The sequence below is a fragment of the Rhododendron vialii genome, chromosome 5a (genome assembly GCF_030253575.1).
Source record: "Rhododendron vialii isolate Sample 1 chromosome 5a, ASM3025357v1".
NCBI classification, from domain to species: Eukaryota; Viridiplantae; Streptophyta; class Magnoliopsida; order Ericales; family Ericaceae; genus Rhododendron; species Rhododendron vialii.
The window spans coordinates 8835741-8852013 of record NC_080561.1 but is presented as its reverse complement, the minus strand read 5'-3'; the positions used below and the strand labels follow the sequence as shown (position 1 = coordinate 8852013).

General features: G+C 39.4%; 2 protein-coding genes and 1 long non-coding RNA gene across 11 annotated transcripts in view; 1 reads left to right on the top strand and 2 right to left on the bottom strand.

The window, feature by feature from the left end:
* Nucleotides 1–727, bottom strand: part of LOC131325718 (uncharacterized) — an 87523-nt gene extending 86796 nt beyond the window's left edge. Inside the window, exon 1 of the long non-coding RNA XR_009199796.1 lies at nucleotides 310–727. This is a non-coding gene — a long non-coding RNA (uncharacterized LOC131325718). The remainder of the gene's footprint in view (nucleotides 1–309) is intronic.
* The window catches only part of LOC131325667 (probable LRR receptor-like serine/threonine-protein kinase At3g47570), a 90546-nt gene extending 88262 nt beyond the window's left edge, over nucleotides 1–2284 (top strand). For 5 of the 8 annotated variants that reach the window (XM_058358035.1, XM_058358031.1, XM_058358038.1 and 2 more), the window contains 2 exons: nucleotides 737–1174; nucleotides 2060–2284. In XM_058358035.1, coding sequence (XP_058214018.1) covers nucleotides 737–1164 — 428 coding nt within the window. In that variant the 3' untranslated portion in view covers nucleotides 1165–1174; nucleotides 2060–2284. Of the gene's footprint in view, nucleotides 1–736; nucleotides 1175–2059 lie in introns of those variants that run through there. The other 3 variants (XM_058358032.1, XR_009199782.1, XR_009199783.1) reach the window with 3 other exon arrangements.
* A 1369-nt stretch (nucleotides 2285–3653) lies between these two features.
* LOC131325709 (uncharacterized) lies at nucleotides 3654–9710 on the bottom strand. 2 transcript variants are annotated; one of them, XM_058358113.1, is made up of 3 exons: nucleotides 8104–9710; nucleotides 5223–5435; nucleotides 3654–4178 (listed from the first exon to the last, which is right to left on the bottom strand). In XM_058358113.1, the coding sequence occupies exons 1-3, from the start codon at nucleotides 8225–8227 to the stop codon at nucleotides 4105–4107; spliced, it is 411 nt and encodes a 136-aa protein (XP_058214096.1). In that variant the 5' UTR covers nucleotides 8228–9710; the 3' UTR covers nucleotides 3654–4104. The 2 variants fall into 2 exon arrangements, 1 of the variants encoding a protein (XP_058214096.1); XR_009199793.1 differs by lacking the exon at nucleotides 5223–5435 and having other exon boundaries at nucleotides 8104–8714.
* Between the last annotated feature and the right edge of the window lie 6563 nt (nucleotides 9711–16273).

The window sequence follows — 16273 nt, the reverse complement described above, 5'->3', positions numbered from 1 at the left end:
CTCATTTCGTGTTTCTGTTTTCCTTCACTTCCTTCGGTTTTAGATTTAATTAACTTGTCCTTTGAGTCTGGTAACCCATACACAGAAGTATAGATGCTGGTTCATATGATTTACTCCCCACTGCATCATCTTGCTTTTAAAAGTATTAGAGTTGAGTTAAGCATAAAGTGTCTAGATTGTTTCTTAAAATGGAGATGGAGCTAGTATATTTTCCTAGTTCATTTTACATGAATTAACCGGCATTCAAAGAACACTATCTCCTTAGACTTTTTAATTTCTAAATTTATTACGTGAGTACCACAAACCTACAACAAATATAAGGATAATTGATAAGTTTATGGTTAGGTAATGGCTACTAAGAAAATTTAGCTCTCTTTGTTTTCATGCTCTGGTAATTATGGTTCCTTCTTGTATGCTGGGGTATGACCCTTGGTTTTGTTGTACGTTATTGTCGAGCTTTTTAATGAAATATACATGTACCCAAAAAATTCATAGTGAACCAATTAGGCGTGATACAAATTTGGCATTTCATATGGCATAGGCAGAACCAAATGTTGTTATTTGTGATCTAGCAAGAGGCAAAGAAGTCGACACAACTCTTTGTAGTCTTATTCGAGACATAAAATTAGGAGTATCCATCTAAGAATTGTCTGCTGAAGTTTCTTTACTATTCCTTGTGAGGCTGCTTATCAAGCAGATTTGCAATAATCTTATCTTTATGATGGATGAATTGCAGAGTATGGCATGGGAAATGAAGTATCAACATCGGGTGATATGTACAGTTTCGGTATTCTCTTATTGGAGATGTTCACAGGGAAGAGACCGACAGATGCCATGTTCGAGGGTAGTCTGACTCTCCACAACTTTGTTAAGATGGCTATGGCTGAACAAGTAACAAACATTGCTGATCCAACATTGTTTCAACAAGTAGTAATGGGAGAGAAGAGCTCAAGCATCAACAGCTCTCAGAATCAAAGTCCAGCTAGCATTCACGAAGTTCGGGAGTGTTTGATTTCAATTCTTAAAGTGGGAATAGCTTGTTCAGAAGAACTACCAAGAGATCGACCAGATATCGAAGAAATCATTACTCAGTTACATGTCATCAAGAACACTCTTCTCGGAGTTGGAGTACACGGAGGAATGAGAGCTAGTATTGCAGCTTGATCATGTGTAGGTATGACTCCTTTTACATTCCAATAACTACTGGAGGAAAAAACCTACATTTGGCACTAAAACCACCCCAATTCTGCACTCAGCCGGTGAAACTTCGATTGTTTTGTTCAGTTGTTGCTGACTTACATAAGCATTTTAGTTTTGTTCAACTTCACCCAGGTTTCCAAGAACCATGATGTTTTCATTTGCTCCTCTTTATGCCAATTCAAATACTCCCTCCGCCCCTTTTTTTGTGTCCAGTATTTCATTTTGGGCTGTCCCTTAATAAGTGTCCATTTTGTAAAGTTAGGGGGGTAAAAGTTGATGCATTGTCTATTTTGTCCCTAAAAGTAGATTTTATTAGTTAGTGAGTAAAAGTGTAATGATGATGGGTAAGTAAGGAAATTGGAGGAAAAAGTTAATGTGAAAGGTGTAATGATGATGTCTTTTTAATAAGTTGGAGTTACGAAACAGGACACTTAAAAAGAGACGGAGGGAGTAGTTCTCACGTGGTCTAATTCAAACTTGAGAATCAATAAATTCACCTAGAACCTCAGTTACCTAAGTATTTTTCTGAACAATAGTGAAGAGACAACAAATTAAGTAGGAACTCTAATGCCACATTCCAATTCAGGATAAACAAATCTTATTTTCGTAACGTCAATGAGGCAAGTTCTTGAATAACCTCTGCATCTATCAAAAGGAGGATGAGGTTGTGTTTTCCTCCTCCTTTCTTTTACTGAAAATTGGAGTATACGATAGCATTTTTCTACGTATATTTAATTATGTGCACAAACCAACCCAATTTTCAATATGTTGCATCTTCGATCAAAGTTAAACATTCCGTAAGTGATTATCTTCGCCCATCAAACTTCTTCAATAACTAATTTTCCTTCTTCTCTCGTAGGTGCTTAAGGTTTGGTGGGTCTTGAAGGTATCTGCCGAGACTACAACTTTGTGATGCTGCGCGCATATTGCTTTGGGTACGCATTATTCGTGCTAGTTTGTTGTTCAATTTCTGCATTTTTTTTTCCAAGTTTATGCTCCTCTAGTGTTTTTAGTTTGTTTCAAGCATGAGAATTTTCTCATGTAAATGTACTATAAGACTAACATGCATGTTAAGTGGGACTTCAATAGCGTATGAGCAAAAAGTACTCCCTCCGTCCCCTTATTATAGTCCAGTATTCCATTTTGGGTTATCCCTTAATAAGTGTCCATTTGGTAAAGTTAGTGGGTAAAATATGGTACATTGTCTATTTTATCCTTAAAAGTAGATTCCATTTTGAAAAGTTAGTGAGTAAAAAGTGTAATGATGATGGATAAGTAAAGAAAGTGGAGGAAAAAGTTGATGTGAAAGGTATAATGATGATATTTTTTTAATAAGTTGGAGTTACGAAATAGGACATTTAAAAAGGGACGGAGGGAGTAATTGTTTCTTGTCACCAATTTCTAGTATATATGTGCAAGGTTGTCTCCATCTGAACCAAATTACTTTATTTGCATTGAATTTGCTACCGACCCATAAGCCACATGACTGAGAATACATAAACCCCAGATAGATATTGAGGAATTGCAACAATATTTAACTACTCTAATGCCCCACTTGATTACAAGCCTGCATTGCTCTAAAATTACAATGTGGGGAACAATACAAATATTTTACCAATGTTGTTCGAGAATGCAATAAATATCTTCTATCAAGCATATATATGGGAATGACTAGCAATGTTAGGTTTAAACACACCCGAAATGTGTTTCTCCTTCTAATTATCTTGTTGCTCTTCCCTCCAGTCCCTCGATATTTTGCGTGTTAATGCTAGAGTGGGAATTGCCCAAATGCAAATTCTATTCATATTCAAGTGCTGATTTTTTAAGGGGAAAAAAAAAATCCATCTAAATACTCTTATGCCTCCACCAAACTAGCTATATGATCAGACTAACTTGCGATCGATCACCTTTGACCTCTCCCTGTTCAACATCATACGGATTATTAAGGTTTGAGGATGTACATATAAGAGAATTGCAAAAGGAAATAATAGAAGATGATAAAAAAAATAAAAAAAAATAAGCAGAGACAAAAGATGATCGGGCTTCAAAAATCCATTCACGCCAATTGCCTATCCCTTTTTATGTACTAGAATAGAAGAACGAATAAGCAGATACAAAAGATGATCCCTATCTACTTAATTCCCTTAGTTCCTTGATTAGATTGAAAAAAGAAATAACTATCAAAAAAAAAAAAAAAACCTCATTTTGAATGAGGCCTTTTTCGGGTGTCGATTTGATGATCATAACTATTCGTTTTATTCAAATTGATTTATTAGGAGACCATACAACAATTCAACCCATTTACATATCATTAAGTGCTTGATCTAAAAATTCAATTCTCGCTTGAGAATTTTAACCCAACAAAATCGATGTACATATCAAGCACTTTTTTTTTTTTTTTGGGTACGTCGGAAATTCAATTAAGTAAAAAAGCAAAATCCACAGCAACGTCATAACAAAAATAAAGGATATAATAGCCCGAGATAAGTCCAAAGAGCACTAATCTAAAGTCTGCTTAAGAAGAAGGCTATCTTTAATCAAGAACTCCCGTAGGGAGATGAGGGTAGTTACTTCAATAATCAGCTCATCGTTTTGTTCAGCTCCCAAGTGAGCGAGATGGTCGGCACATTAATTGGCATTGCAGTAAGTGTGGGATAACTTGGTGCCCGTGTGGTTTAGCAGCCTATGAGCTTCAGTTATGATGATACTTTGAGTGTGATTACCTGGATTGCTGTCATTGATGAGCTCAATAGCCACAAGAGAATCTAATTCGATAGTAACATTTGCCAAACTTTTCTCCAGGATAATAGTAAGCCCTCTATAAATTCCCCAGAGTTCCGCTTCATGGCTAGAGTCGCAGACGAGCTTACCAAAGCACCCTAGGATCCAGTCGCCCTTTGAGTCTCAAAAAAATCCTCCAAAGCCTCCTTTACCGTTTGATTCATTCCAGCAACCATCCATGTTAAACTTGATTGAACCTGTACAAGGAGCAATCCAATTAGCACAATGTGAATGGGGCAGGCCATGCATGCAGAGGAATTTAAAGGCTTCCTCAATCTCGCGCGCATAAGAGTATATTAGCTTGGCACTAATGAAAACCGCCGAGTCCATATTATCAAAACTTTTTTTATTACAGTCTTTCCAAATTTGCCAAAGAGAAGTCATAAATAAAGTAGGCCAAGTTAATATTCCATCTATATGCTCGCATAATTTTTAAACTTTAGGTTCAAATGTAACCATTCAGATAAAGGTCTATCCCATCCCCTTCACATGCTATGGCGTAAAGTGATTGCATTCCAAAGCTCAACAGCTTTGGGGCAATCTCTGAACAAGTGATCTATGTCTTCGGGGAGATTGTTACATCTCGGACATAAATCCGAGGTAACAATTCCTCTTCTGGCGCGCAGCTTGTTAGTGGGTAATTTTTGAAGGAGAATAAGCCAAATAAAAGTTTTCAATTTAGCAAGTAATTTTAGTTTCCAAAACCATTTCCACCCCTTTACATCCGTTTCATCTTTGTTGATCAGATTATAAGCAGCCGCAGCGTTTTAAATGGCGAAAGGCACACCGAGGCGCAACGGTCCCTTGGGACTTTAGCGCAAGGCGCTTTATTGACCCGAAGCGCAAAAAAAAAAAAAAAAAATCTTCGCAACGAGGCAAATTTTATTAAAACAAGTTTTCAACACAAACAAACACTTGTAAAACTTTCAAATGCCATAAAACATAACAAGTTTTAAACACAAACAAACACTTGTAAAACTTTCAAATGACCTTTTTACTAGAATTTTCAGATGTCATCTACAATTAACAAGTACAAATAAATACAACAAACTGAACAAATACTTTAAACATAGCTTGAAACAAAAAATAATAATAATAGCAGGTGAGTGTCACTGTGTGACTGTGTCAGTGACTGGAAAAAAAAAAAAACAAGTGGGTGGGTCATGTCAGTGGAAAATAGAAGAAAAAGAAGAAGTGAGACGGTGAGAGGAGGAGAAAGAGGAAGAAGAAGAAGAAGTTACCTGGAGTCCTGGACAGACGACGATTAGAGAGGGAGAGGAAGAAGCTGGGTCTAAATCGTCTGAAGAAGAAGAGGCCGCTGCTCGATCTGCATTTGTCGATCGAAGAAGAAGAAGAAGATGATGTTACCTGGAGTCCTGGACAGACGACGATCAGAAAGGGAGAAGAAGAAGCTGGGTCTGAATCATCGGAAGAAGAAAAGGCCACTGCTCGATCTGCATTTGTCGATTGAATAAGGTTGAGATTGATTTACAGGAAGAAATTATTCAGTGCATCGCGAACGTGTGAGATTGATTTTTACTTCAAAACAAAAAGCGCGCGCCTCTGCGCCTCGCACTATAGCGCACGCCTCAGCACCTTTCGTGCGCCTTTGTGTTCCGCGCTATAGCCCAAATTTTCGAAGCGCAATTCTTGCGCTGCATTGCGCCTCGCGCCATAGCGCGCGCCTCACGCACTTGTTAAAACACTGTGCAGCCGCAACTGAAAAATTCCCACTAGGGGAACCCGCCCAAGTGGGGTGACCAGGCACGTTAGGACCCAAAGGGAGTTTGATTCTGGAAATGGAATCAATCACACCTTGGTCCACTAAAGGGAAGAGCATATCCAAATTCCATCTACCATGCTCAATAAGCTCCACAACTTTAGCGTTAGAATTGGTGTGATTACTAGGAAACAAGAGAGCCAAAGGAGTTTCCCCACACCACCAATCCTTTCATATATCCACAGATTTACCATCCCCAATGACCCATTTCAGGCCCTTGGAAATGACAGATTGGGTATCCACAATACTTCTCCAAATGTGAGAGGCAGGCCTTTTTCTAGGCCAACAAAAGAAATCATGGTCTTTCAGGTATTTATCTCTCAGATAGTAGCCCAAAGACTATCCTCTTTACCATTCACTTTCCATCCCAGTTTAGCAACAAGGGCCATATTCTGCTTTCTAGCAGATTTAATGCCCAAACCACCACAGTCTTTGCTTTCACACACTTTTTCCCAATTAACCAAGTGCAGTTTTTTATTGTCAGGGGTGTCACCCCAAATGAAGTTTCTGTTAAGCCTGTCAAGTTTCTCACAAACAGAGGCTGGTAATTTCATGGTTTGCATGGTGTAACTAGGGATAGTGGTGGTAACAGACTGAGCCAAGGTGGCTCTCCCAGAAAGCCTTAGGGTATTAGTCTTCCATCCAGACAGCTTCCTCTCCATTTTTTCAATAAGTTGGTTAAAGTGATTTTTGCTAACTCTTTTGTGAAATAAAGGAACTCCGAGGTATTTACCAAGATCATTAGTTAAAGGGATGCCACAAAAGTCACTAAATCTTCTAGCTTTTCTCCTATGAACATTAGGGGAAACAAAAAGCTTGGACTTAGCTGATGGTCTGTCCAGACATATCACAGAAAGTGTGAAGGACCTCCATAATGGTCCTACAAGTGGAAAGATTAGCCTGGCCAAAGAGCATCAGATCATCAGCAAAAAATAGGTGTGTGAGAGGGCATGAAGTCTTAGAAGCTCTAATACCCTTCCAGCTGCCATTTTCACTTTTGCTATTAATGATGATAGAGAGTCTCTCCATGCAAAGGACAAAAAGGTAGGGGGATAGAGGATCCCCTGCCTGAGACCACGACTAGGAGAGAATTCACTAAGAGATTCTCCATTCCAAAGGATGGAGGTTTTCACATTGGACACACAGCTCATAATGAGATTCACCCATGAAGCATTAAGATTAAAGAAAATGAGAGTATCATGAAGGAACTTCCAAGAAACTGTAATAGGCTTTTTCAAGGTCAATTTTGAAAATCATACCACCTTTTTCCCTTTCTTACTTCTAAGAGTGTGAAGGATTTCCTGGGTGATAATGATATTGTCATTAGTAGTATGCCCAGGTATAAAGCTCCTCTGAAAGGGGCTAACAATCTTAGTCAGCAAAGGACGAAGCCTATCAATGATGATTTTAGAGATAACTTTATAGACCACATTGCACAAGCTAATGGGTCTAAACATTTTGATAGAATCAGGATTATCCACTTTTGGAATAAAGGAAACAAGAGTTTTGTTTACCTCCTCAGGGACAGTGCTGGTGATGAAACAATATTGAACAAAGGAGCAAATCTCTTCACTCACCACATTCCAATGCTTTTGATAAAAAACGGCCTGGATACCGGGCCCAGGTGCTTTATAAGGTTGAATGTTTTTCATGCAGTTCCAAACGTCAATAGGGGTGACAGGATAGGAAAGTCTAGCATTATCATTGCTATCTAGAGAAGGATGTGGGAACATCTCCTGGTTCATGCCCGCATTGGAATTGGGGATCCTTAAAAAGATTGACGAAATAATTTTGTACCATCTCTTTCATAATGCTAGGATCATCAACCCAAATGTTCGCATCATTTTTCAAAATATTAATTTTGGATTTCCTTCTACGAATGACAGTAGAGAGATGGAAATATCTGGTGTTATTCTCTACTTGAGTAATCCATTTACTCCTAGACTGTTGAAACCAAAGCATTTCTTCTTGGGCTAGGATCTGGTTAAATTCAAAAATGAGGTCTTTCTCAAGAAGAAAAAGGTTATGGGAGAAATTAATTCCCTGGGCCTTTTGGATCCCGCCAATTCTAGATTTCACCTACCTTTTCCTTCTAAAAATGTTTCCAAACACATTTTTGTTCCATGTGGAAGCCGCAGTGGAAATTTTTTTAATATGTTAATATGGTCAGGGATCAACACCAGTCCAAGCTCTTCTAACCAGATCTTCGAAGGAAGGATCCATCAACCAAGCGGCTTCAAAACGAAATGGTCTATTTCTTATGCAAGTGGTAGGTTTACCAAGAATATAAATGAGAAGGGGAGAAGGATCGGAGTAAGTACGAGGGAGTACTAGAGTCATACCTTCCGGAAATAGTGTCCTCCAATTTTCATTACAGAGGGCACGGTCTAGCCTTTTCTGCACATTGGCTGGACCTCGTCTTCCATTAGTCCACGTGAATTTGAATTTAGGGCCAGCAGATCCCATGTCAACAAGGTTGCACTTGTTAATGTTCTCAGAGAATTTTCAACGTTGACTAGAGCTTAAATCGCTGGAAGAGGTTTTCAATTCACAGAGAGATACCACATCATTGAAATCACCAGCGGCCATCCAAGAGAGCTGGTTGGAGGCGGCTAAATCTTCCATGTCCTCCCAGAGATATCCCTAAGACGGGCATTAGGACTGGCATAGATAGCAGAGAAAATCCATTCCTCGAAGCCGTCTTTCGTAACGGTAGCATGGATAGCCTAAGCGGAGATATGCGTCGTATTAAGGGTAACTTTCGTTGGGTCCCAAAGAACCCAAATTCCACCCACTCTGCCGCTGGGATCAACATGGGTAGAGGCTGAAAGTCCAAATGAGTTGAAAAACATTCCCATAGAGTTAAGAGTGACCTTTGTTTCCAGGAGTGCCACCACCTCAGGTTTGCGAGAACGCAGCATCTCTGAGAAATTTCGTTTAAATCGGTTGTTATCCGCTCCTCATAGATAGCAGAGAAAATCCATTCCTCGAAGCCGTCTTTCCTAACGGTAGCATGGATAGCCTAAGCGGAGATATGCGTCGTATTAAGGGTAACTTTCGTTGGGTCCCAAAGAACTCAAATTCCACCCACTCTGCCGCTGGGATCAACATGGGTAGAGGCTGAAAGTCCAAATGAGTTGAAAAACATTCCCATAGAGTTAAGAGTGACCTTTGTTTCCAGGAGTGCCACCACCTCAGGTTTGCGAGAACGCAGCATCTCTGAGAAATTTCGTTTAAATCGGTTGTTACCCGCTCCTCTGCAGTTCCAAATAAGGATATTGAAAGACGCCATAGACTGGTGGTTGAAAAACGGGGGTTCCCGGGAAGACGAAGAAGGTTTTGGACCTACTTTTGCTCCGATCCTGTTTCTGGAGCGGTTTCAGGACCTCTGTGTGATGATCCATTCCCTCCGGAAACTGTTCGCAAAGCTTTAGCTTCAGAATCATTTCCTTCGTCCACCAGATAGCAGCTTCGACCAGGTGAGTTGCTTCGGTCCCTGACTCTAGCCACACTTGCATCTTGTGGTGACTGAATTGCATTCTCTGCATTTCTGGCATATTCATGGTAGGTTAGAGTGGGTAGGGTTGTTGGGTCCAGTGGTTTTTTGTTGTGGAAACGGGGGACGGAGAGGGAAATGGGAGGGTTAATTTGGACCAGTTAAGGGGCGGTTAGGTTGGTGGTGTGAATAGGGTTTGCCAGGTTGAGATCAATAGAGACGGAATTGATGGGCTTGAAAATGGGCTTTAATCTACTACCTCCATGCAGGGATTCTTTACCTTTGCGATTATGGACTGTGCTTTTGATAGGGGCTAGAGAAATTTTTGGGCTTGAGTTTTTCTATGGTCCGCTAGACGAACTGGGTCTTTGCCCATTGTGGGTAGCCTGGTATTTGAACTTTGAGATCTTGGACGCGACCAAATCTGGTTGGGGGCTAGCAGAATCAATTTGCATTTCAATGTTGAACCTTCTACGGCTTTATCATTGTGGATTATATTTGGGGAAAATGACGGCCAATAACGTGTTTTGATAATTAATACCCGCCAAGAATAAGTTAAAAATATTTGTTAATACTAAAAATGTCATTGACAGATATTAATTATCAAAACACGTCTCCCTTATATTTGGGCTGTGGGGTTCGAGTTCTGCTTGTTCTGAGGACCATTGGTTTGTAGTTTGACAGGCCCATGATGAGAAGGGTCAGGTCAAGCACTTATGATATCTAATAGAACTTAATTTTTGCATGGTCTCCTAACAAATAAATTTGAATAAAATGAATTGTTATGATGTTCAAAATTAATTGGGTAGGGTATTCAATGTAGTGGCCAAACCTAAATATCAAATATCAATTTTTTTTTCTTTACAAAATTTTATGTTCGGTGTTCACTTGCACACCCACAATAAGCTGTGGCGTTGCCCGTGTGAGGCTCCAAGAGCAATTAATAATTTCTTATAGGCATGGGGTTATAGGAGTGTACCCAAGCGTTCAACCTTCTGTGTATTGGGTTGTATCATTTCATTAGAGTGATTTTTTTTCGGTCTAGAATTAAATATAAAATTTATAATCACAAAATAAATTTGAAGATTTTTCAAAATATTTCTATATTCTTTTTAATCGGTTGAAAGGCCATCAGGCAAAAGTTAAGTGAGCTAAAAAAATTTGTTGCAAGTGTAGTTGGCACGAGTAATCCGCTAGTACCTATCCATGTTCAATAGATAAGTACATGTGCATGAGATCCGGTACATGCTGTTTATTACTCAGCATCTCTATATGCATTATAAATTTATGATTACAACCATACGTATGCTTTATAATCTCACACACATATATATGGAGGACATCGGCGCCCTTTTATATTCAGAATTCCTACTGCGAAAATAATAGATCTAAGAAAAACAGCTGTACAAAACGCATGCACAGCTACTTGATAAGAAAAAAGAAAGATATACCAAATCAATTTAACAACTACATAAATCTAACAATAAAAATTAATAGATTTATCGAAATACAAAAGGTAAGCAAAGAGATCGCAGAAATATATCATTTCCTTAGAAAACTAAGAATACTAAACAGATGCTAGATACGAATTTCAAATTCGAAAAAATTGTTACTATCATATACTTGGGCATTTCGGATAACAATTGTAGATGGGGGATTGCATTGTAAATCTCTAGTTCTTTGTTCGGTCTACAAAAGTTGAGTTGGAGGGGATTAGCTAAAATGGGGATTAGCCATCACATGTGAGAGGGGTTTTTTTTTTTTTTTTTCGGGGAAAGAAAACGCAAGTAATATTGATACAAATCAGATACAAATTGCTCGGTCCATAGGCCGAAAAATAACAAATACAACAAAACGAGAACAAAAAACACCGAAACAATAAGAACAAAAACAAAATGGAAAGCTGCTCAGCTCCAATGCGGAAGGTGTTATTACTAATCTTATTCCACCTCTTGTTTGTGCATTTGCCGGCCATGATGCCCATCCTACTTCTTACCTATGACACATCTCTCTCTCTCTCTCTCTAAAGGGCAGAAAGAAAAATACTGACATGTCATTAGCTTGCAAGCTTTTTAGTCCTACCTCTCGTGCAAATTACTTCACTGTAAATAAAACCTACTACTATAATATCATAGGCACAAACATCTACAACTACAGTGCCAATACTCCAAACACGCACGGGACACCTCCTACCAATACCAATACCAATACTAGGCATAGGACACCTCGTGCTGGCACGTGCCGATCACCTAGTATTTTCTAATGAGCCGATGAGCCAAACGGCCAAATGGGAATAACTAGCATTATCTATATCTATACTTCTATCCATCTATGCTATATATTAAAGCAAAGTTGTCGTTAATAAGGAGGACTCTCATCGTGACAAATGGCGAGATTTGATTGCATGAAAAGATAATTAAAGTTAAATAAATATTTTCCAATAGGTTAGTATAAATAAATCATCCAAAGAAAAGGAAAAAAAATAAGAAGAAAGGAAAGTAACATGATAATGATTGAACTTTATCAAGAATGTATAGAATTTGTACTGGGCCGAATATGTTGTTCGCGAAAGGCCGGGTTAAAGTATTCGATTTTGTCTGAGCTGATCGAGGCATTGACCGGGTTGCTAGGAAAGGTAGGGCTTGGTTCGGCACAAACGTGACGTTCGGACAAGAAGATATGAATGATCGGCCTATCCGCCTATGTTGAGGTTGACACTCAAGCTCTCTTATGGCTCGGACATGGTGGTTCGGCGAGCTCATAGTAAGGCCGAGTCAAGCATCGAACTCTTAGGTTCAGATAAATAGGGGCGTGGCGATATTCGGATATGGAGTATCTAACTGCCAATTTATAAAGAGGTCAACGCTCCTCGCTATGGTTCGGCCAACCCATTTGAGGTTAATGCTCCTTTCTACGATTCGAACATTAAGGGTTCGGCCACTATCGAGGTGCTAGGCGAAAGCCAGGCCACAAGTCACGTTGTATCCAAAGCACGTGGACTTACATTTGAGCATTTAGGCTCGGCAACAAGGTTCGGCTATGATATCCAAAGCACGTGGACTTACATTTGAGCATTTAGGCTCGGCAACAAGGTTCGGCTATGATAGTGCTTGGCGGGCAAGTGAGGGCTGTTGGTCCATTAGCAACACACAGGCTCGTTTGGATGCGGGATAAGAATTGGGGGTATTATTTATGTATGAGGGATAAAATAGTAAGGGGTGTTGGTTAACAATAGCTGACGCACATTGATGTGATGTTTATGAAGCGGGATTAAATAGTAGTTGGTTTTGATGAGGTATTAGGATAAAATTGTATTTGGTTTGGATGAGGGATAAAATGTGGGGATAAGATTGTTTTGTAGTTGAAATGGAGGAGGATGGGGTGTTATATTAGCCTTATCCGGGGGTATTAACTAATAACACCCCAAAATCAACCCATAAATAATCCCCCCGCACGGGGTATTAGCCAGTACAAGAGGGGAGAAACCTAATACCCCTGCATTTTTGGGTTGCCAAACCAAGTGATAAGCTTGGGCCCACAGTCTTAAGAGGGGGGGAAACTAATACCCCTTCTTAATACCCCATCCAACAAGCCCTATAGAGTCGCTATGATCGGTCTGGTCCTCTGACACTAGGCACGGCAGTGAACATTACTGCGATCGGTCTAGTGCTCAAACACTAGGCACGGCGGTGAACATTATGCCAACTCATTCACATGCATATAACCATCTTATCTGGTATGACGAAGGTGTCATTCGAGCGGTTATGTGAAGAGATGCGAGCGCATGTGGGTGCACTCATGCAAAAGATTGTTAATTGGCAACCTTATCTGTTACGTCAGGCGGCGTCAGCCGAAGCGTGCATGGCGCATGCTAGTACTTAGGGAGCAAGTAAGGATGCTTTATATAAAGGAAGCTAAGCAACCCTAAAAAGGTACATCGTCTCGTACCCTCAAAACCCTAATGCTTTAACCTCTTGCTCCGCACTATATCACTCTCACGTACGAGGATCATTTCGGAGTCCCTCCGGTGTGGTTTGTTAGTCGTGCTTTGATAAGCACCCAATAATGCATATTCTTGGTGCTTAAGTCCTCTAGTATGTTGTGTTTGTACATATATATTGTCGTTTTTATGCGATATTGCACGTAAGGTACGTTTTTGTGTATTTCAGGTAAAACGTGCTAATAAGGCGGTTTTGATCGCCAATAAACGTTCCGGGATGAACCAAGTGTCCAAATGCCCGCCGGTACTCATTTCATTGTCACCGAAGCCTAACGGTGCCACAAGAAGCCTCGGAGATTAGCCGGCGGTCAAGGTTGGCAAGGAACGTGCCAAAGTGGTTCAAGCGAGCCTAATGCATCGAGGATGGCCCTCGATGGTATCCGAGACTCCAAGGCCATAAGGCATACCTCCGCCAAGTCCCGTTGATCATGTAATGAAGCATTGGAAGGCCGTCGGGGCACGACAAGGCATGATGGCCCAAGCTGACCCTGTTCTGCTGTTTTCACACAGAGGTACCAATACCTCATTTTTTAGGTATTGGTACCATCATGCCGAATTAGAAGACAGTTGGATTGGTACCAATACCTCATTTTTTAGGTATTGGTACCAATGCCCTTCGGCCAGCACCTTTTTTGCTGAATATTTCAACCTTCCATAAATGGAAAGTTTCTACTTCCAGTATGTTTTTGGGATATTTTGGGGGCCTTTTTGTCCATTGTAAGGCTGATTTTGTAAGGTCTATAAATAGTCTTGTATGCCATTTATGGGAATAATGGCCATTAGTTAGTTTTTTTTAGGCCTAAGTCTTTTCTTTCTTCCTAGGACTCCATTGTTAGTCTTTCAAGCTTTTGTTTGTGTTTCCTTCAAGAACTCCTTAAGGTAATTGTCTTATGTTAAACTCTCGTTTATTAATGTTGTAGCTATTGTATGGATCTTCTTATAAATCAAGTTTGTTTTCAATTCTATCGGTTAATCATGTTTACCTTTCTTAGCATGCTTTCTAGTCTTTTTATTATGAGTGAGTAGTTAATCGGTTTGGTCATGGGGTGAGGTTCACCCTATGGATTAGTCCATTAAATGGTTTCTCTTAACTTTAGCTTAATCTCAAGGTTTTGAATGAATTAAACCCATGATTTCTAGCTTTGATCATGGGGATTGGTGGCTTCTTTGATCAATGAAGTCTATCGCCTTGTGCTACGTGCTTGATAATCCTACGCGTGCGAACGATCTTTTTTCGTCTCTCACTTGCGTTAAATGAGTTCAATTTGAATTAGAGCTTTGAATTAAGTTATAAGTAGTCTTCAGCTTTTAATTCGTCTAGTGGATCCGGACGGTTTCGGTCCATTCATGAGTTAGATGAAGAAACCGTTTGACGGCTAAGTCGTGGGTGAATCAATCCCTTTGACTCGACCATCTTAACCTAGTTTATTTCCAAGTTTAAATTTCGTTATTCAAATCAAATACCAAAGTTGGCCGCTTGAATGCCACAACTCTCTACGCAACATCTAATCCAAATTCGCTAAAGAAGATTTCTCTGTGGAACGATTCCGGTCTTACCGGTTATTATGCTTTCAATGACCTAGCCCTACGCTTGGGGTGCAAACCTATTTCTGAGAGGTTAGGTTGCGGCAGAAGCATGCTTCACTGTGCAAGCTAGGCGAACTCAGTCGCTGACTCGGAGGCTCAGGCGAAGGGCTAGACGAGAACCCATCCATCCAAACTAGTGGCTCAGGCGAGGTAACCAGATCTCGATCGAGAGCCCCACAGAATTAAACAGGTAATATACGACTTCCAATTGGTAAAATACCTTAAGAAATTATTCCTTTATAGGAGCCATTGGTAAAAATGAGATGCTAGGGGCACATCAATTGTCACACCTCAATCACATTCCTTTTACATACATGTAGGTCCCTAGCGGATCCCTAGCATTTATTGTGAAATTTCCACACATGCATGTGAAAGAGGTGTGTGACACATTGATGTGTCACTAACATTTCCCTTGATAAAATACCTATGGAAGGGATAGACTTATCTCATTCAAATCGTAAAATTCAAAATTTGCGATTTATGGAAAGCACGCAAATTTTGTAATGATCCTATTATCTCCACATTAGATAGGTATTAATTGACCTAAAAATAGTTTAACTAACTGATAGGCTAACCTTTTTTTTTTTTTTTCCCGAAAGTTTAGAATTTCCATTGCTAACTTTTGAAAAACTAATAAATGTTCAATTCTTAAAAAGAAGATAAAAGAAGATTTACAGCTAATTATTCCATCCTTGAATTATGGGATTCTGGTATCCTTTTTCAAAATGAATAGAGTACAAATGATGGATGGACTGGGTAGTTAGAGAAAGAGCAATTTTTTATCCATTATTAGTATTTGTCAAGGATTTCTATGATTTTATTCTTTTACATATTCAATTTTATCCATGAATTTTTATGGTTTTCATCTTCTCCAGAGTTGGTTGGATTTTTTTTTTTTTTTTTGAGTAGGCCATACATCAACCGAAGGTATGGAACGGCTTAAAAAGAATCTGTTGTAATGTTTTCTCGGTGTGAAATTTCTTTAGGTTGAATCTAATCTATTGTAGTGCTTGCTGGGTATGTATTTTTTCGGCCAATCTTAATTTGTAACAGGTTTGTGAATAGAAAATGGCATAATTGCTTTCTCCATCATTTATTGAAAACCAAGAGGTTTAAAATTGATCAGATATGACTTCAGGAGAACAATACAAACAATATCTAATGAACAATATTCATCTTCGGAGGATTTTGATTTTACGCGTACTTTCTAGTTTCTACTGTTTTGTCCAATGTGTACGTGATTCGTTTAATTTGATATTTGTACATATGCGCGCAATAAAGTACTACCATACCATTTTTCTTATCTTACGTTCAATTTTTTTGAATTTAGATTTAGAAGGCTGCTACACAAAGACGAAAGCGCACAGATTGTACACATATTTTTTTGTGGGGTCCACCGCGGGTCCCATACAAATGATCCGAGCCGCTC